Source organism: Pecten maximus, chromosome 14 (genome assembly GCF_902652985.1).
Source record: "Pecten maximus chromosome 14, xPecMax1.1, whole genome shotgun sequence".
In the NCBI taxonomy this organism is placed as follows: domain Eukaryota; kingdom Metazoa; phylum Mollusca; class Bivalvia; order Pectinida; family Pectinidae; genus Pecten; species Pecten maximus.
The window spans coordinates 22,967,055-22,988,682 of NC_047028.1; the positions used below are offsets into that span (position 1 = coordinate 22,967,055).

The 21,628-nt window shown below is 35.3% G+C and overlaps 1 protein-coding gene across 4 annotated transcripts in view; it reads right to left on the reverse strand.

Annotated features, from left to right (window-relative positions):
- LOC117342825 (guanine nucleotide exchange factor DBS-like) overlaps window positions 1–21,628 on the reverse strand; it is a 103,255-nt gene that overhangs the window by 62,764 nt on the left and 18,863 nt on the right. The window contains exon 1 of one of the 4 annotated variants that reach the window (XM_033905085.1): window positions 11,184–11,411. The exons of 1 other annotated variant lie outside the window; for it this stretch is intronic. In XM_033905085.1, coding sequence (XP_033760976.1) covers window positions 11,184–11,205 — 22 coding nt within the window. In that variant the 5' untranslated portion in view covers window positions 11,206–11,411. Of the gene's footprint in view, window positions 1–11,183; window positions 11,412–21,628 lie in introns of those variants that run through there. 2 more of the 4 variants (XM_033905082.1, XM_033905083.1) reach the window with 2 other exon arrangements.

Consider the following 21,628-nt stretch of genomic DNA (forward strand, 5'->3'; position numbering starts at 1 on the left):
ATCACAAATGTTATTAATTAAATGATTCTAAAAACTCTATAGTATCTCATTGCGAGCAATTACAGATTGAGTTTGTCAATGATTCAACAAATCTGGTAATATTAATTAAAACAAGACAATTAAAAATTACAGTCCCAATGTAGGTCAAGGTCAAAATGTAGGTCAGGACATACATTTGAAGAATGACACACCTTTGTGAATTCATACCCAAAGTATGAAGTTCTAGTAGCAAGTAGTGGAAGAGAGTCCAGACAAGCTTTTGTTTGATGTAGGTCAAAGGTCAAATATAATGTAGAATATAACTCAGACATGATCAATTGTTAACTAATGATGGTGTATGAAGCTCCATTGACATAATTTATATAGAGAAATTAGAGCACATACAAGCCTTCAAAGTTGAAAATTTAGGTCTGAATGACCTACTTTTGATACATGATACAATGCCTCACCTAGGTGAACTCTTGACCCAAGTATGAAGTGCCAGTGACAGATACAATCATGTAGTGTAGGAGATATAGGTCAGAGGTCATCATGAAGGTCAGAGTGACCTACTTTTGATACATGATACAATGCCTCTCCTAGGTGAACTCCTGACCCAAGTATGAAGTGCCAGTGACAGGTACAATCATGTAGTGTAGGAGATATAGGTCAAAGGTCATCATGAAGGTCAGAGTGACCTACTTTTGATACATGACACAATGCCTCACCTACATGTAGGTGAACTCTTGACCCAAGTATGAAGTTCCAGTGATAGGTACAATCATGTAGTGTAGGCAAACTTTTTCTTTGATGCGGGTCAAAGGTCATAATAAAGGTCAAAGTGACCTACTTTTGATTAATGACGCACTGCCTTACCTTGATGAAATGCATGAGCATGCCAAAAGTGTAAAGTTTCACTGACAATTAAGTAATGTAGAAAGTAGAGTCTCTTGGCAAGCTGTTTCTTTGATGTAGTTCAATAATCTAAATACTGGGTCAGAGTGACCTAGTTTTGATACATGACACACCACCTCACCTAATCTATTAACTCAAATGCCCTAAGTGGAGCAACAAATCCTATAGTCCACCTCGGTTACCACATGGAAACTAAAATCATTTTATGAAGGTATGAAGTATCAAGGTATGAAAAGGTATAATTACGAATATATAAACACATACCGGGTAATTTGCTTTCAGGTGTTCCACTGTTGCCGTCTGTTTTGCGGTTTTTGACCTGATGTTTGTCAGATACCAGTATACTGCCCTAACTGACGTGTTCACATTGTAATGAGTATCTGGGTATATTGCCAATTGCTTCATGCACCTAATAGCTCTGGTTCTTTGGCAGCTAGTTTGTCATAAATATTCAAAACCTGAGTGCAGTCATTTCAAATAATGTTACACAGATCATAGATTACCAGATGTGTTCATAAACCTGAAAGTTAAAATTTAAAAATGATGTATCAAATCAAGAATGTCTTGACTTCACAGTAAATTATTGAAATTTATTTCAGTCAGCTGTATAAATATACAAATATCATGAACTAAAAACTTTAAATCTGAAAGCATATGTTATCTAAAATCTTGTGATATCTCCATTACATCATGCAGTCATTTAGATTAACTGAATTCCTACAGCATAATACAGTTAAGTATAAAAATTGTATGAGTGATCGAATTAAGCTACAACTTTTGGAATCCTATCGCTTAGTAATTTTAGAAATTAATCTTTTCTTGTTTCTATCAAAAACAAAATTTGAAAATGTCTGTAAGACATAAATGCTGCGCTGCCGTTTGACACCCCGCAACCTCAGCAGTTCCTGAGATTTTTGAGCTAGTTACATTGCATAGGGACGTGACGGGATGCGACAGAATGGGTCAAACATGGGTTACACTATATGGTAGTGGTGTCCCGATTATCAATTATAATCTAAACGGAAAGACAACCGATTCTTGATTATGAGATGTCAACTTAATAAAATGTTATAATAGAAAATAAAGATACTTAACTACTCAGAGTAAAAGCTTTCAGTATAAAATCAAAATGGCCACATACTCTGCTTCGGAGAAAATAGGCCTATTCAATCCCGGAGTAAAGAAAAAGTAATATTTTTAAAGGATTATGTAATCAATCGGTTGACACTAACTGATTTCATCCGATGATCTATGTTGAAATCTCAGCCTTTGATTCCCATCACTATAATGTGACCGGGTGGGGTTTGCTGCTGGGTGTCTTCGGCAGTATGCTTTAGTGAGGTAGCACTATAAATCGGCAAAAGTTCCGGCCTATCACAAGGAGACATAACACGAACATACCGCAGCCTCCCAAAACACACATACGCACTCACCACACGCATGCATGTCGCATACACGGGAGGCCTTCCTTAAATGACCTTAGATGTTAATAGGACGTTAAACAAAATAAACCAAACCAAACTACTATATGCCCCCCAATTTCATGGCGAGGGCATAAAAAAACTACAGGGTACACTTACAATTACGTAACATGAAGTCATTTTATGGAGCTCGAGCAATATATTGTCTTGTATGTTATAATTAAGGCCCTCCCCCCCCCCCCCCCCCCCCCCCCCCCATCACAGTCATAATGCAATGGTCAAATAATATACAGTTACAGATTAAGTTTAATCCTTACAAAAAAGGAAAGGAAAACCTTTTATCTCTCAAAACTTGAAATATTGCCAAAATTAGTCGAAAACCACCTTTGATTACAGTTAAACAAATGTACGTGTTTGTGGATTCAGACAACCATCTAAGGTGACCTACATATCCATTTTATACACATCATCAATCTTAAGTACAAAGTCTAATATATACCATGGTCTACATTCATAATAGTCCATGTCCAGTCTCCCTCACTAATTCTTTGTAAACATAGTAAATTTCATCTAATCTATCATTATTTACAAGAAGCCTGGTAGACAATATACAGTAAAACTTTATTCTGTTAATCTACTACATGTATACATGTCACCCTTCTTAAGTTCATTAATTTGCAAATTTTCCTTTTTAAAATGAATATCCAACATATCAGTTAATTTGTTATACATGTATATTTCTTAAAAACCTGATGTTGCATGCTTCCCCAATTTATAATATATATGAAAAAAAAACCATTATAGTTTTTTTTCCACATTACTCATCTATATACAGGCATAAAGCAGGGAGCTTACATGTATGCATTGATTTTTATATTCTGGGCAAAATTTCTAAATTTTGCACTCTTAACAATTTTCAATTTTTCTTCCTTATCAGGAAAAAAATATTGAATTGTTTACATCAGTCATATTAGAATATTTGATATGGTAACACCAGATTTCCCGGGGTTGACCCCCCACCCCCACCCCCACCCGTTTTTTTTAGACCCCCCCCCCCCCCCAGAGTACTTTAAATAACCCAGGTTTCCAAAACAACCCTCATAAAGACATATTAGATTCAAAACTTGGGATGAACTAGATTTGCAAAGTTATTTTGGTAATGTGTACTAAAACACATAATTTAAGTTTTATCTAAAATTCACTTACTCGAATGGTTTTTCTTTCCAAACAGTTGAACTTTCATTCCAGTAAATCCAGGTATATCCTCTATACAGAAATTTCTCAGCAATGCTAAACACATGTTGTCTTTAATCGGACACGACCTTCAGCGACCTTCATTAACTTAAATTCCCCATCACACATTTCTTGTTATCAGCATAAATTGTCTCTTTTCAATTATACAAACAGCCATGTATAATAGACAAGTTATACTGGCATTTTAAAGAAATTTCGTCCCTTTTCCTAGAACTGAAATATAACTTATAAAGATTTTAGATCATTCGATTAGTTCAAAGTTTCCCAATGGCAGGCTGTGTTATGATGATCTCATCAATATTTTATAGATTTAAAACTCTTCTCCTAGAATTTGATGTTATGCAACTCGTAACAATATCTTAACAGTGGTTTAACATTTCCTTCTTGACAAAATTGTCATCGAGATGGACGATTTTTTATATAAACCTGCAGAAACAAGTTCTATAAAATGTTCAATTATTATACTCCAGGGCACATATAGGTGTAAGGAATTCACTACACGCTTGGTATCTCCTTTTATCTACACTTCAACAGTTAATCCTCAGCTGTTTTTCCTGATTTTTTTGTCATTTCTTTTTTAATTCTGTTACAGCTTAGTAAGTATGACTAAAACCTTTTCCAACATCCACAAACTGATATTTGGTATTCTCCATCGCGCTGCAAGATGATGCAACTTCATTTGAAGCTGAGTGACTTACACAACTTGAATAGAATATAAGTTGTCATGAAACGTGTCTAAAAGTATACATTGTATATTCTATAAACTACTACACACATACTCACTGATTTTGTTAATCAATATAAAAAATATTCCTTGCACTTTTAAGCAAATATCCAACAATATGTTAAAACATCAATCATGCAAATTAATCCATCCAAATATATGCTGACATTTTCTTCTTCAAATATTATCCAAACTGACACAATATTCAGGCAAGATTTAAATTACATTTAAAAATTTACTCTCAGGCCAACAGAAAAACGAAGCTTTAACACCTGTGGCAATCAAACCATGTAAATAGTGTATATAGTTCTGTCACGGAAGTCTGAATTCTGACGACAGAAAACTCGAGTTTGTGTATAGATTACAAAACAGGGCAACAGCTGTTTGTGTTGGTATGGTTTATAGGTTTTATACAGGATTGTGGAAAGCTGTTTTGAACTTCATACCAACCAAACTACAACTTGACAATGTAACATTTCTCCTGTCACAAATACCTAGAAATAGTTGTCAGGCAACACTTAAGAATATTGATTTGATTACACTGCAGACCAACTTATTTTTGCTGTGACTTAATTTATCTTTTCAATGCCTAATGACTTTTTTGCAATGATTTAATTTGTGATTTACAGGAATAAAAGGCCTGACTTTATTTGTGGTTGAAACTATTTCATGATGATGAATTTTCACAAAATTTTAATTGCCCACAAAATACAGGAAAATTAATTGCACATGAAAATGAGTTGGCTTACTGAGTAATGGATCTGCACTTTATAATAATTTTTACTATATCATATTATACAAATATATCATGGGTGTCTGTGCAATATATAGTGCAGAATATTCGGCCTCGTGTAACAGAACATCGGTCGTTTTGCAGTACGGTCGAAGGGTCTAATATTCTTGACTACTGCACACTGACACCCATGATATACATGCTTTATTACATAATCACTAAAACACACTTAGAATGAAATCTCGACTTTATTGTAAGTCTAGAAGTCACCAAACTGTCGTCTGGCAGTGTTGACATCTGAGTGACTTGATGCTTGAAAGGTTAAGACTAAATTCCAAAACGTCACACGGTCTTCAATAATTCGCACGTGACCGTGCAATATTCATTTTACCTCTGCAATAGTTCAAAATATAGCTTATATGTATAGTTAAGGAAAATCACAGGCATTATGTATTAAATAAATATATGTAATAGTAACGAAGAACCTGTCTATTCTGACATCAATCATGAATGTCTGATAAAACAACATGTCATATTAGACAAGCTTTATTGGGTTGTACTGGACCATTTAGAAAAAAAGGAAGATGGATTTTCTTCGCTGGGATTTAATTATAAATAGATTTCAGCACATTTTTGTTCTATATTTCATACAATATCTATATGGAGATACCATTAAAGGGAGATAACTTCAAGAAAAAATATATAAATACCCGGGGAGATAATAAATTGCAAGTTTTAGGCCTAGGCATTTTTGAAAGAGTAGTAATGTAAACTTATCATGATCACACGCTTCAAACAAACCTCATTCAGGGCTAGACAGCTGATAAAGTAATACAATGCCGTGATCATAACCTCACAAGGAGCCAAATTACTGTATTTTACCAGGTATAAACGCATGCTTGGGAATAATCCCACTCTTAATTCCAGCTGTAAAAAATGAAAACAAATTTTCATGCCAACACTGGAAAAGCCTTTATAACTAGCAAAAAAAAAAATGGTAACTGGTAGTCAAGACGTTTTTTTTGGTATCCTACAATGCGAACTGTCCTATATGGTAATCCTATACATAGGATAAATATGTTTGTTCCGGATCTCCCTCCAGTCAGGATAATTGTGTTTCAATTGACAGTAAATCGGATAATTCTGGTAGCTTCAGATCGTGTCAATTGACTTAATTTGATCAAATATAGCCACCCCTGCCTTATATTGGACTCGGTGACAAGCTTCTCTGTTCTGCAGGCTTCAAAGACGAGCAGACGACGCTTTATGTAAATAGCTGTAGGAGCTGTATGTAATAAGTTCTCTGTGAAATATATATCTCCCTTGACTAGAGAGTTCAACCCTTATACAGAATCAATAGAGACACTAGGATCAGTGTCCAATATGAAAACTTACATATTTGTAACTTTGTAACTGAAGACACGATAAATAACTCGATGAGTAACTCGCTTGGGATCGAACCTGGGACCCCTGGCTTACTGGCCTTACATTCAACCAATCAAGCTAAAGAGAAGTTCTCTTACCTATAAACATATTATGGCTTAGTATTTACCAGGGTTAGAAACAACCAACCTCATCCCTGCTTTGGATGAACCCTGGGACCTCTAGCTTACCAGTTTTACGCTTAAGCAATCAAACTAAAGAAAAGTTCTTTTAGCTTATAAAACAGTACATATCAAGGTTATATTCAATGCCCATGCACCCCAGCCCTGCTTTGGATCAAACCTGAGACCTCTGACTTGCAAGTCTTTTGCTCAACCAATCAAGCTAAGTCTTACACTCAACCAATCAAGCTAAGTCTTACACTCAACCAATCACTTAGCTAAGTCTTACACTCAACCAATCAAGCTAAGTCTTACACTCAACCAATCAAGCTAAGTCTTACACTCAACCAATCAAGCTAAGCCTTACACTCAACCAATCAAGCTAAGTCTTACACTCAACCAATCAAGCTAAGTCTTACACTCAACCAATCAAGCTAAGTCTTACACTCAACCAATCAAGCTAAGTCTTACACTCAACCAATCAAGCTAAGTCTTACACTCAACCAATCAAGCTAAGTCTTACACTCAACCAATCACTTATATATATAATTAGCTAAGTCTTACACTCAACCAATCAAGCTTAAGAGTTCTAAGTCCTCAAATCTGATAAAACAGCAGATAGGATGCATATGTAACCATGGCATATAGTAACCAGCTAGCCACTATATACCTGTTCGGGATTAAGCTAAACATCAACTGAGCAGTGAGCGATATGATAAAATTGCTGCTTGTATTTACCATGGTGACATACACCATAACACCCCAACTTCCAGAAAAGAACTCCTCGTGTTTCCTTGGGTTAGGGTTGCTAGTGATGCTTGGGAAAGTAATGCTGCTAAGCTAGCTGCCCCGTCCCTACATGATCTACACTAGGGATTGAACCCTATGTCATACTATAGTGGTCAAACACTCTACCGAACCACTCTACAACTCTACTGATTGAGCTGAAGAGAATTCCTTTCTAGCCCAGCCGTATTGCAGCTGGTTTATTTAGCCAGGGTTATATATCGGTAAGTTGTAAATTCTTATATACAGTGAAATCTCAATAAAGCTATCTTTATTCCCATTACAACCAGTTGAAGTATATAACTCCCAGAAGAAAAGATGCAGTTCATAAATCCATGTTCATGAGAGTGCTGAAAACCTGAGAAATATCCTATTTATCCTGAAATATATATTGAGCCCTTGAAGACCATAAGTTTTTACTTATTTAATGGGGGGGGGGGGGGTGCTTATGGTTAGACAACAGAATTGTCACCAATTAATATTGCTAGCATTTTCACTCACAGAACTGCAGTAGACAGTTAACTATGATACAGGGTTTGAAAACCAGACGTGGGCTTTATAACTGCTGGATAAATATGGTTAACAAATATCTGCATAATTCATAACAAATCAGTTTTTCAAATTGATATACATGTACGCACCAAATAGAGCTATCGTTGCACTTGAAATACACCTCGGCTGTTTTGATTTACGACCAAAAAGTGTAATTGACACAAACATTTTCTGACAAATACATTTCATTCCATAAATAGAAGTTCTGCAGAATTTAACGGCCTTATCTTTACAAAGATGCTTGCTTTAATTGGAAAGAAACAAGATTTATGGATATCCATTACTCGATCTATTTGTAAAGACTTGATGGGTGTTCAGGAATAGAAATAACAAATAACCTGTACTTCGTCTTAAGGTTTAATTACATTCTGCCTTCCGATGTATATAAACACTAATCCCAAGTATTATACTATAAGTATTCAATAATTTACAGCATGTTTAAGAGTCAATTGAATTAACAGATTGAAGAGTTGGTTTGGTTTATTTTGTTAAATGTCCTATTAACAGCCAGGGTCATTTAAGGACGTGCCCGGTTTTGGAGGTGGAGGAAAGCCGGAGTACCCAGAAAAAAAACACTGACCTACGTCGGTCAGTACCTGGAAACTGCCCCATGTAGGTTTCGAACTCGTTACCCAGAGGTGAAGGGCTAGTGATAATGTGTCTGCATGGACACCTTAACTACTCAGCCACCACAGCCCCAGGTTGAGATGATGAAGTGTATTCAACATAATTTGACAATTAACCCATTTAACATTAAAAAATTTCGTCAAAACTTAAAAATCTGTTGTTAACCTTGTGTAATGACATTGAGCTTGATGCTTGATTGAATTTCTATAAATAGCTGGTGACTTTTATTTGACCTTGGAACTCTTAAATACTATTGATTTGACATTACAGGTATTAATTCAAAAGTTAAAACGAAATCTATGATAAAAATAACACTGACATGTGTGTGGCTATTCCTTAAGTACCCCTATAAATGCCCCCCCCCCCCCCCCCCCCCCCCCCACACACACATACCCCAACCCCATCTTTTTTCATTAAAAGAGGATGTATGCACTAGTTGAAACATACTTTACCTGACTTATCTGCCAATACAATTTGCTGTCTTTTAACCAAAACTCTGAATTCTTTTCACGATATACTGTAAATATATGTAAATGGCAAAAAAAAAGTTTTTTTTATGTCTAATAATAACAGGCCATCTCAATGACTGGTGGTCTATTGAATAACAGGTGATCTCCAATGCAGGCGATATCAAATGACAGGTGGTCTATTGAATAACAGGTGATCTCCAATGCAGGCGATATCAAATGACAGGTGGTCTCTAATGACAGGTGACCTCTAATGACAGGTGATGTTTATTGATAGGTGATCTCTAATGACAGGTGGTCTCTAATCACAGGTGGTCTCTAATCACAGGTGACCTCTAATGACAGGTGGTCTCTAATGACAGGTGATCTCTAATAACAAGTGACCTCTAATGATAGATGACCTCTAATGACAGGTGGTCTCTAATGACAGGTGGTCTCTAATCACAGGTGACCTCTAATAACAGGTGACCTCTAATGACAGGTGGTATCTAATGACAGGTGGTCTCTAATGACAGGTGATCTCTAATGACAGGTGATCTCTAATAACAAGTGACCTCTAATGATAGATGACCTCTAATGACAGGTGACCTCAAATGACAGGTGACCTCAAATGACAGGTGACCTCAAATGACAGGTGACCTCTAATGAGAGGTGATCTCTAATGACAGGTGACTTCTAATGGCAGGTGGGCTCTAATTACAGGTGACCTCTAATGACAGGTGACCTCTAATTATAGGTGGTCTCTAATGACAGGTCATATCTAATCACAGGTGACATCCATATGACATGGGATCCGAATGACAGGTAGTATATTTATTTCAGTACATTTTGTATAAGGATTATGTGCATATTTTGTATATTTTGAGACAACAGGTGAATTCATTAGAAAAACGTACATGTACATAACATATGTACAATTAAGCCGAGAAAATATGATGAATGTATTATTCATGTACATGGAAAAAATACAATTGTATTACACATTTTTCAGCCTGCCTGAAGCAGTTATCAGCCACTTAACGAAATGTGCATGCAGATCCATGTGGACTTGTAGATAATGTTTAGTACTACAGAGACAGGTCAGCCAGACTTTTATATTGTCCATCCCAAAACCAGCTGTATACCTGTACTTTATACATACAGAAGAGTAACAGGACCCTGGGGGTGGTCTATAATGAGAGGCATCAGCTACCTGGGGGAGAGTATTAGGATTATTACAGACTGATGGAAATACAGGAGAGGGGAGGGGAGTCAAAAAAAAAAGGGGGGGGGGGGGGTAGAGGAGGAGGGTAAATGGAAATTGGGGGGATCCTAAAATCACCAAGAGATTTGGAAAGAATGGACATGGAATAATCAAAATGATGTCTGGGTACTGGTAGGGAAGTGTCCCCTTATTATATAAACACAAAAATACAATGTCATATGAATGTGCATATACATATTCAAATGATTTGTCCTTTGGACTAGAGGCTTATCTTTACAATGTTACATTATTGTCTTCAAAATACAGCTCAGAAAATCACAGATACTATGGGTGGGTGTCCCTTGACACCCATCCACACCCTGGCTGTTGTGGGATATTATAAAACCCCTGTAAACAAAACTATAGACAGTAGCTACAGTGTCCTGATAATTTTAATGATTATCTGAAATTGTGACATGGCAATATTGATTATCTAAAATTGTGATCAGTCTTAACCATAATTTATTACTGCTTGTTATAAAACCACATACCCAGGTATCCAACAAATCTAATGAATAGCTTGTCAAAGGGTGGTTCAAGTACGAGATATTAAATGAACAAATATTGCATGTTTAAACTATGAGGGCCAACTGAAGCAGGAAGTATAGATGATCATATACATGTGCGTAGTTATAGGTTGACTTGAGTTATAAGGAACAATTTAGGTATACACTATGAAATTCAACCAACCTTGTCAGTATACATACATAAGTATACATGCCTTTAGCTATTAAGTTATTTATAATGGATAAAGTAAATATACACAGGTGAGACAAGACATTGTTAAACATACTTTGATGTGAGAGTAATAAAATTAAATTCAATCACAACATAAACCCTAAGAACTCTATCTTACAGCCTAAACATACCTGAGGCATATGACACATTTACCTGTGTAAAATTAAAATAACAAAATAAATTTACTTATATAAACCTACCTTTAAATTCTTCACTTAGCATGGTGAAGTTTCAGTCCATTCCCCTCAAAACAAAATCATCATCCAGGACTTTCAATTATATCCCCTCAGTAAGAAAGTGTCACTTCACCAACTACGCTCAAAGTGTTGAAATGTACAACCTATAAATAAATCTCTGTCACCAAGATGCTTGAATTTGAATTAAACTACACTTCTCCAATACACAACTATCGAACCATAATCGGTGAGGATAATGTTCCACCAAATCTCAGTCTATATTTACATATATAGGTAACTGTCATTTATGTCAGCTGACTCAATGACTCGACATACCCTGTTTCTAAATTTATACACCTGGAAATTTTGTACCTGCATGATCATGAGGACCAATTAAATACCTGTAAGAAAGTCATGCTTTGGTATAATGGAAACATTAAATTTGTATTACAACACGTCACTACAAGTGGCCTGGATCCATGTACATGAATTGAAGGCATTAATCAATTTCTAAGCCCTGATTAAGTAAACACTAAAGTAGGTTATTGGGTCAATAAATCAAAATCAAATTTCATAAGGAAATGGAAAGCAAATTCAGAAATTGAAATTTCCATTTCTTTACAGCAATCTTACAACCAAGTTTCCTTAATTGACTTATCAATTCTGGAAAATTCCAAAACTTACTTTAGTTTATTTTTAAAGATTTAACTACTAATAAATCATATCAGCTTTATTTTTAGATTTTTGTCTCTGCAGCACTGACAGAAAACACCTCACTAAAAGACAAAAATATTTAAATGTTGGAACTCTGATGTTGGGAGGTAATATGCCACAGAGCTAGCACTGAAACTTTCTCCACGTCCATACATTTTACTTGATGTGAGCACAGACTTATATATAAGTCTGTAATGTGAGTAATAAGTGGACAAATAGTCATGTGTATGCATATATATATATATATACTGTTTGTTAACTGCTAGTACTTATCACAGTTGTGTGTCATTCAGGTTGTGAAGTGTCGATTCTTAAAAATAAGCTCAATAAATAATCACGAGTTTGCATGTTATGTTACAGATACTCATGAATATACTGTATTTTAACGGGTATAAGCCCATGCTCGGGTATAAGCCCACCCCCCACCCCCTATTTTTGACGTTTTTTTTCTGCATAGGCTCATATTAGGGAATAAGCACACACCCAACTTTTAAATGTCTTATCCACGATGGAAAATAATAATAATGAAATAAAGCAAAACATATGTAGTGAAAACGAGTTGATTAATCTATATTTAGATTCTATTTTCTGTAAAAAACGATCTTTTTACCGAATGAATTTTGTTTTTTTTTCAGATGAAAACGATCTTTTTAGATTATTGTTTTATTCTGGATCCAAAACAAACATTTTAAACTTGAATATATCTCGATCTTTTTCATATTTTGAACATTTTATTTTTGTTGCAAAGTCCAATGGTCCGAATATTACATATCGTCAGAGTAGATTTCTAAATGAGGCTACAACGAGAAAAAGTACACAACGGACAAAGGATTGACATGGTGAAATTCCTATTTGATCTCTCGAGTGTATTTCTCTTAATCCAGCTCAAATACACAAACAAGCTGAAGTGATTTATTGAAGACTTAATCAAGAAATTATTTGCTTGCAACAAGTTGATGTACAGGTACTTAGCAATGTATTGAAGATTCAGAAATTTTTACATTTACTGGTATAAATATATATATATTTTTCATGATAGATTTCATCAGTTCATGAACATTGGAGAATTAAGATTACATTAAAAACTATATTAAAATACCCATCTCTGATAAATTAACACCTTAAAATAATACTATTTAGCAACTTGTTTTCTTAAAGACTGAATGAATGCATGGATTTTTTAAGCCATGAACAATAGATACTTTTTATTGCTATTTTATATTTCAAAGTAAAACACTATAATAAACTTTGAATTTCCTTGCAAAATAGGGGAAGTGGCTAATTAAACAAGAGGCCAATAGGCCTTAATGGTCACCTGCGTTTTGATATATTTTAGCATATTTGGCCCATGTGACCTTGAATGAAGGTGAAGGTCATCCATTTGAACAAACTTTGTAGTGCTTCATCCCAGCATTCATCAGACCTAAAATTGGGTCTCTTGGCCTTTTGGTTATCAAGAAGAAGTCATTTAAAGATCTAAGTATATTTGACCCCAGTGACCTTGAATGAAGGTCAAAGTCATCAATTTGAACAAAGTTGATAGCTCTTCCTCTCAGCATGCTATAGATCTAATATTGGGTCTCTGGGCCTGTTGGTTATCAAGAAGTCATTTAAAGATTTTAGCATATTTGATCCCTGTGACCTTGAACCAATGTCAAGGTCATCCATTTGAACGAACTTTGTAGCCATTCATCCCAGCATGCTACAGACCTAATATTGGGTCTCTTGGCCTTTTGGTTATCAAGAAGTCTTTTAAAGATTTTAGCATATTTGACCCCTGTGACCTTGAATGAAGGTCAAGGTCATCCATTTGAACGAACTTGATGGCATGCTACAGACCCAATATCAGGTCTCTGGGCCTGTTGGTAATTAAGAAGAAGTTGAAAATGTAAATTGTTTACGACAGACGACGCACACCGGACGGCGCACGACGCTGGACAAAAGGCGATCGTTTTGTCTCAGGTGACCTAAAAAGCAAGTATAGTATTATTTATAGGAAAATCGGATCATAGATTTCAAATTGATAATCCAGGCTCATAATCCTTTCCTGTATTTTCTTTTACAATTAAGTTTTTTTATTAGTTTTGATTAAAAATCTTATATTGATTTTGAAGAAGTCAAATGGTATCACACACTCATGAATAATGAATGAATTCAATATTCATGAGAATCTGTTTCATTAAAAGTTAGAGAGATGTGTTATTCAACAACAGATTATTTATCTGTGCAAATGAAACAAAGTTTATAAGGCTCACAATCAATTCACCTTTTTGGTAAACCCGCTGTTTATGTAATCAATCTCTGACTCTAGACTTTGTAATCATTGTCTCTGTGGCTCTTGACTTTGTAATCATTGTCTCTGTGGCTCTTGACTTTGTAATCATTGTCTCTGTGGCGCTTGAGTCATTGCAGCTCTATAGCTAATACATCTAGTAATTTCTCATGAAAAATGCAGACCATCATTGACACTTGGGAGGATAACAGTCGCCAAAACAATAATGTTGTCATAAAGATGCTGAGTAATCCTTGCTCTAGCACTGACCAGAAACTTACATCACCAATATCTCTAGAGTATAATAAAATAGAACAGCTTCCTTACAATGAGAAACATTCTGAATAAATCATACAGCCACCAACACGGAAGTATGCAGGTTCTCTCTTCAAAATAAATCATCCATTATTCATTGTTGTAACTTTCATCAGGAAGAAGACATTTAAGAATTTTCCTAGGTTTATAGTGTCAAAATAACAACTAATACAAGCTCATATAATACATATCACACCATTCGACATATTGTTGATCAACAATTCACATCATTTGACAAGTTTACCCCTGAAGAGAACAATTCTAACACCAACATGCAGTTAAAGAGTTTGAGACTATACATCTTTGGAAAGTCCTAAAAGTTGGGTCTCATTTTCTAGATATTTTTGCACTAGTAAACATATTTAAGTCACATGATATAATGGTTTCAGCCGTTAGAAATATATCAAATATATTATACAAATATATCATGGGTGTCTGTGCAAAAGTCCAGAATATTTTAAATGAGGTACTGGAAATCACCCGCTGTTCTATTGTATGAGGCCGACGGCGTTCTGTGGCGCAGCGCTGTATAAGCTGCAGGTATTTCTGGCTAGGCGATTGGGTGCCGTATATCATGAGCTCGAGGCCCATCAGGGTACGTACGAGTCATAAAGATGTCTTCCTTTGTCAATTGTACCACTATATTATATATCAAATAATTATATATAACTAGCACAATGTATGATATGCAAGAAGATAAAGATTTGACTTTCCTATAGTAATTGTACTGTGATGAATATATATAATTTTTATATATATATATATATTTTGTATATCCAAAATTGATGTAAGACATGTTTGAGCTGTGTTTTAAGACAGAAATATCAACCATTAAGTGGAAATTTCATTTTACGTGTATTCCTACTACTTATTTCGATTTCTTTATGGGGAGGAGTGAAACAACTAATAATGTGTATATTTTAATGCTGTTAAAAAAAAGGGTAAAATAGTAAGAGCTCAATTTACTAAGAATGATGAGGGAGTTTATACATCTAATATGTCTGCTGCATGTTTAGACGAATGTTTGTCACAATCAGACGTAATGGTCCTAAGTGACTATAGCTCCAACATTCCGACACATGGATATAGGAGTGGAAAGCTTTTTAAAATGTTTTGTAAGAAAACGAATGCCAAGGGAGAAATTTACTGAAAATAACTGGAAGCAAACGAGTTTCCAGACTTATATTGACACAGACTGGCTTGTACTTGCATGTTTTCAAGACAATTTTCTCAGGTGATGTAAAAAATGAATGTCTGCCTTGCAAGAAACTTCTCTAGAATGAGAAACAAATTTCACAGTGCATGTGTAAAACAAATGTCTTGCTTTTTTCCAAAATTGGTATACCATGCTACAGTTGTATTAGGGTATATTGTGAAGATGATATATTGGAGATAGCAATTAGTATATTTCAATGTTATCGACATGTTGCAGGAGTGTCCTGTATTCAGTGTTTGCCATTAAATTCTAAGGAATTGCAAAAGCTTGTAACAATGTCATCGATTCTTAAGGGGCTTTTACATTAAGTTGTCTGGATCTGCTTTCAGTGTATTGAAGAAAAAAATGAATAGAATTGGCATAAACTTAGTAAGACTTGACGAGGAAATGTCTGTAAATTAAACAAAGTTCAAGCTGGTATAATGCAGCACCAGGATTAACAAAGTTCAAGGTCATATTTTACAATCAGGATACAAAGTTCAAGGTCATATTTTGCAATCAGGATACACAAGTTCAATGTCATATTTTACAATCAGGATACAAAATTTAAAGTCATATTTTACATCAGGATTCTAAGTTCAAGGTCATAATTTACAATCAAGACACATAATTCAAGGTCATAATGTGCCATCAGGAAACAAAGTTCAAGGTCAAAATGGTTTATTTATTGTATATTTAAGGCATACATACATACATACCTTTAGCTCATGACCAATTTTAACACATTGATGATTTATGCCACACAAACAATATATATCATAACAGAAAACAACATATGAAATGTGACTTTGTGAAGTCATAATTTTGTTGTATTATAATATATTATACAAATATATCATGGGTGTCTGTGCAGAATATTCGACACAAGGTACTGGTAATTGACCGATGTTCTTTAATGCACAAGGCAATAGAACATCAGTCGATTGTCAGCTAAGTCCTGTACTTGTTTTATAACATTATCACTAAAACACAGTTCGAATCACTGACATCTCGACTTTCCTTTCGACCCAGAAGTCACCATGACTGTCACTGAGTGTTGACATCTGAGTGACTTCAATGCTTGAAAGGGTAGGACAAAATTCCAAAGCATCACAAGTGTTCAATAGTTCGTACATGACCAAATTCTAAAGCATCACAGGTGTTCAATAGTTCACACATGACTGTGCTATAGTCATTTTAGCCGTGTGCAATAGTTGAAAATATAGATTATGTGTATAGTTTAGATAATAGATATATATATAGAGTACATTATAAGTCAGGATATGCTAGGGAGAAGTTCGGTTCATGTTATCAGTCTTTAAGTATTTATCGAAAATCAGAAGTATTATAGGGGTCAAGGGCAAACAGTAATATGAACAATAAAACCAACTCTTGAGTGTGGCTTGGCTACTGACAAAGGCTGCAGTCAAACTTATCTATAAGATTTCTGTAAATCCTTACACTAAATATCAGCCATAACTGAACACTTCTAGAAACACCGATAGATCCTGATGGATGACAAGAAGAAGCAGACAGATACCAGTTCCCAAGGGGGCCATTTCCTCTGTCAGCCAGACGAGACCTTCCCTCTACCTGATAACCTAACAGACATTAAGCCCACGTATATAGGACTGACAAACAGCATCTGTCAGCAGGTCTCAGGCAAACCTACCTATTTAGTCTTGGTTTGCAGCTGCGACAAATTCAAATTCTCTTGGAATGAGAAATTATTGGATGATGTGTAGTCATCCGTTTAAGTTAGGCATATAATGACTGCTATATGGTCCTTAATCATCTATTAAGAGAATTGGGATAGTGTTGAGGGGGAGGGTTATATAATTCAAAGTTTTTTCAGAAAGCTAGGTTTATGGGTGGTAGTAGAGAGGAAGGGGAAGTATAGGAGGTGAGGAAGGGAATGGTGTTGAGTATAAGGGTCGGAAAATGGAATGGTGTTGAGGATACTGGGTTGGGAAAGGGATGGTATTGAGGATAGGCGTGGGGGAAGGGATGGTGTTGAGGATAGGGGTGGGGAAGGGATGGTGTTGAGTATGAGGGTGGGGAAAGGGATGGTGTTGAGTATAGGGGTGGGGGAAGGGATGGTGTTTAGTATAGGGGTGGGGGAAGGGATGGTGTTGAGGATAGAGGTGGGGGAAGGGATGGTGTTAAGGATAGGGGTGGGAAAGGGATGGTGTTGAATATAGGGGTGGGGAAAGGGATGGTGTTGAGTATAGGGTTGGGGAAGGGATGGTGTTGAGGAAAGGGGTGGGAAAGGGATGGTGTTGAGGATAGGGGTGGGGAAAGAGAATGGTGTTGAGGATAGGTGTAGAGTATAAGGGTGGGAAAGAGATGCGGTGTTGAGGATAGGGGTGGGGGAAGGGATGGTGTTGAGGATAGGTGTGGAGGAAGGGATAGTGTTGAGGATAACAGGTGAGAGAAGGGACGGTGTTGGTGTAGGTGATAAATAAATTTGTTTATATGGAAGAGGATGGAAAATGGATGGTTTTTTGGTGGGATTTGGCTTGAATGTGAAGAATCAATGTACTACAACTAAAACCATTCCTGACTGAAATTCTTCTGTCTTTTCACTTCTTTTTTTCTTAAGTTGAAATGGCAGGTATGGAATTCCTACAGAAAACACTGCATGCATACTCTCATTGGGATATGAGATCATCGGAACTGACTCCGGCCGTCATTCATGTAAAACGAGTCACAAAGGCTGTCATATGTTTGAACAACTTAAACATAAAAGTGACAGTTATAATACAGAAAAGTGTCTTTTATAACATACAGTTATGGCATTGATTTAACCTTTAGTCTGAACACTGGATACCATACTCCATCATAAGATTTTCCGAACATCGCTTCAATTCCAAGAGTTTACTGAAGTTGACGCCATGAACATATAAAGTCTGGAAAAGTACAAAATACAAGCTTTCAAGTGAATAACAATTTGTTTCTCTACTCAGATAGATCTAGTGTACATGAGGTAGCCTTTTAAAATGAACAGAGTGGTAAGTTCTCTCTAGAATAACAGACATGCCAAGGACAAAATAAAATGTTTCCAATGTTTTCCCTTTTTTTTACTAGAGTATAGCAGATCATGCCCTTGTCATTTCATGATTGGGAGGGTGGGGGTGGGGGGGAGGTCAACCCCCCCCCCCCCCCCCCCCCCCCCCTTTCTGCATGCCAAACATGTTGCAAAAGATTAGGCTATTCATTTGTTTTTCAGTACCCTTTCCTATAGTTTTAGATATTTTGAAAAGATACAGATACAAATTGCAAATTATTAACAGATAAACATGAAGGAAACAGAAGGCAGCCCCCCCCCTAACCCCCATTAACCCCCCCACCCCCCACCCCCATTAACCCCCCCTCCCCCAACCCCACCCACCCTCATGCTACACACAAGGAATGAGTCTTTGCACATAATAAACATCAACATCTCATCAATGACATTTAACTGTTTGTTTTGGGCCATAACAAGATAAAAAAACCTAGATTGATGATTCAGCTCTGTAACTTAGGTCAGAGTCCTTATCGACCAAATATGGCGCCAGTTTGATGATATAGTCTCGATCAGCTGAGATATTCCACGAGTGTAGACTTATAGTCTCAGCTGAGATATTCCACGAGTGTAGACTGAGTGCCAATTAAGATTCTAACTCAATTTAAATATTTCACCGTTACAATAGTATTCATTTTAAAAGAAATATATTCACATAAACTTTCATTTGAAATAATCAATTCAGACATTTCAGATACAAAATTACGCCAAAATTCACCACAGGAGATTTTGGAAAGTTTCACTTTCACATATGATTTTCTGAGAAAATTTCTAATCTGTTTATTTCTTAGTTTAAACCCTAATAAGCCTTCATTTTTCGCATGTTGATGTGGTAAAGACATTTCTTTCTTAAGAATTGCATGGATATCTTAGATCAACACTAACTGTAGAATACCCTTAAAAATACTGGGTCTTAATTGGATAAAGGGTTTATTTACAGTCTAAGTGAGGGACTATATATATTATTATATATACAGAGGAGCCCACTTATTTGCATATCGCTTATTTGAATATCCCGCTTATTTGCATGAAATTCTCAGGTCCCAATTTTCTTCATCTTTATCTTTGTATTAGAAAAAGAAATCTGTCCTTGCGAAGGTGAATGTATATTAAAAATAACAAAAACATAGTAATAATGAATATACAGTTGTATTTATAATTTATATATACAGTATATATATAATAATATAAAAAAAACAAGACTTTGCCGCAAGGCCTTTCTGCCCTCTCAGGCTTCTTCGGGCGGACTCTGAAGAAGCCTGAGAGGGCAGAGGAGGCCTTGCGGCAAAGTCATGTTTTTTTTTTATATTATTATATATATATACTGTATATATAAATTATAAATACAACTGTATATTCATTATTACTATGTTTTTGTATAGGGTCTGATGGACAGATGATCCAATGCTGTTCAAATTCATCTATGTGTATATATGTTGCTATTGATTTTTGATGTGGTCCTGAAGCAGGACTCTATATATAGTCCTAATGCTTATGACTCATCTTGGTCTATATCAAATATTGACAAACAGTCCTGTGACCATCTCATACCTCCCTACATCACAAAAACCTATTACTGTATAGGAAGACTTTATCAACATTGTGATGTATCTGTCAAACAGAACAAAATGACAAACAGTCCTGTGACTGATCTCAAACTCTCTACATCACAAAAACCTATTACTGTAGCATTAGACTATTATACCACTGCATTATTGTATGTATATAACATTGTATCAGTGAGGAGACAAATTTATCAAATGGGAAACAAGAACGAAATTGACAAAGTCTAGCTATATTATATAATTATCCAGTGTCGAAATCTTGGGATCCACATTACAAAACCTTATATAAAGCCTGATATTATCATTGTAAACTACCATATAATAGCAGTTTGGAGACGTAATCTCTAAATGATAATAGATAAATCATCCACCAAATATACTTGATGCTATATAGCTAGGATTTGTCAGAAATGGCAAATTAATACACACATCTACATTCATATGCTTATATATACGTATATACAAAATCATTTAACGGTAAAAAGAGACACTGCAATTGGCTAATCATAAAATTGCAAAGATCTGCATTTTACTTCTGATTTTCTTTTACTGCAAGTATCTTATATAAGTATACATGTATATCCTTAAGCATATGGAGTTACTTCCCTTGTCAAGGTATAGATTTCAAAGCTTTCATTTTGAAAGTGTATTTTTCATATACCAACAATAGTATAATAATTCTTTTTTTATATATATATAAACATGTATATATCCTTTTTTTAGATGAAGCATCAAGAAGGGAATATTTTGGCACTGAGGGTCAATTATAAAACTTTGGAATGTGTTTTCATAACAATGATAACTAGAGTAAGACTTAATATACAGGAGGGAAAAAACGAATTAAAGGTCTCGACTTGATCCCTGTTGTTAAATTGTTCTTAAGGTATACATTTTCAAACCTTCTCAGAAATCATAAAGATAAAAGTTGATAATTCCCAGAAATAGGTTACTTATAAATATGATGTTATTGTACATACAAGTGTATATACATTTTTGTATATTAAAAGCCAAGACTACAATACTGACAGCATCATATATGATCTGAATTGTATTTCCAAAATGTCAAAGTGGTATACAGTTTATACATATAATTAGGAATTAATTTGCTAATCAGTACAAATAGTGTTAGATTAGGTCAAACATACTACATGTGTATGTAGCTGGCAAAATGTCCAAGTACAGAATAAATTGGTGTCTGAAGTAGGAACAGTGAATAATTACATACATTTATTTTCCAAATCCATGAGTCATATTTTTATTATATACATGTAAATAAAAATATGAGGTATATGTGACTAACATGTCCTAGCCATCTGTGCAGCTTTATAATTCTATATCCTTGAC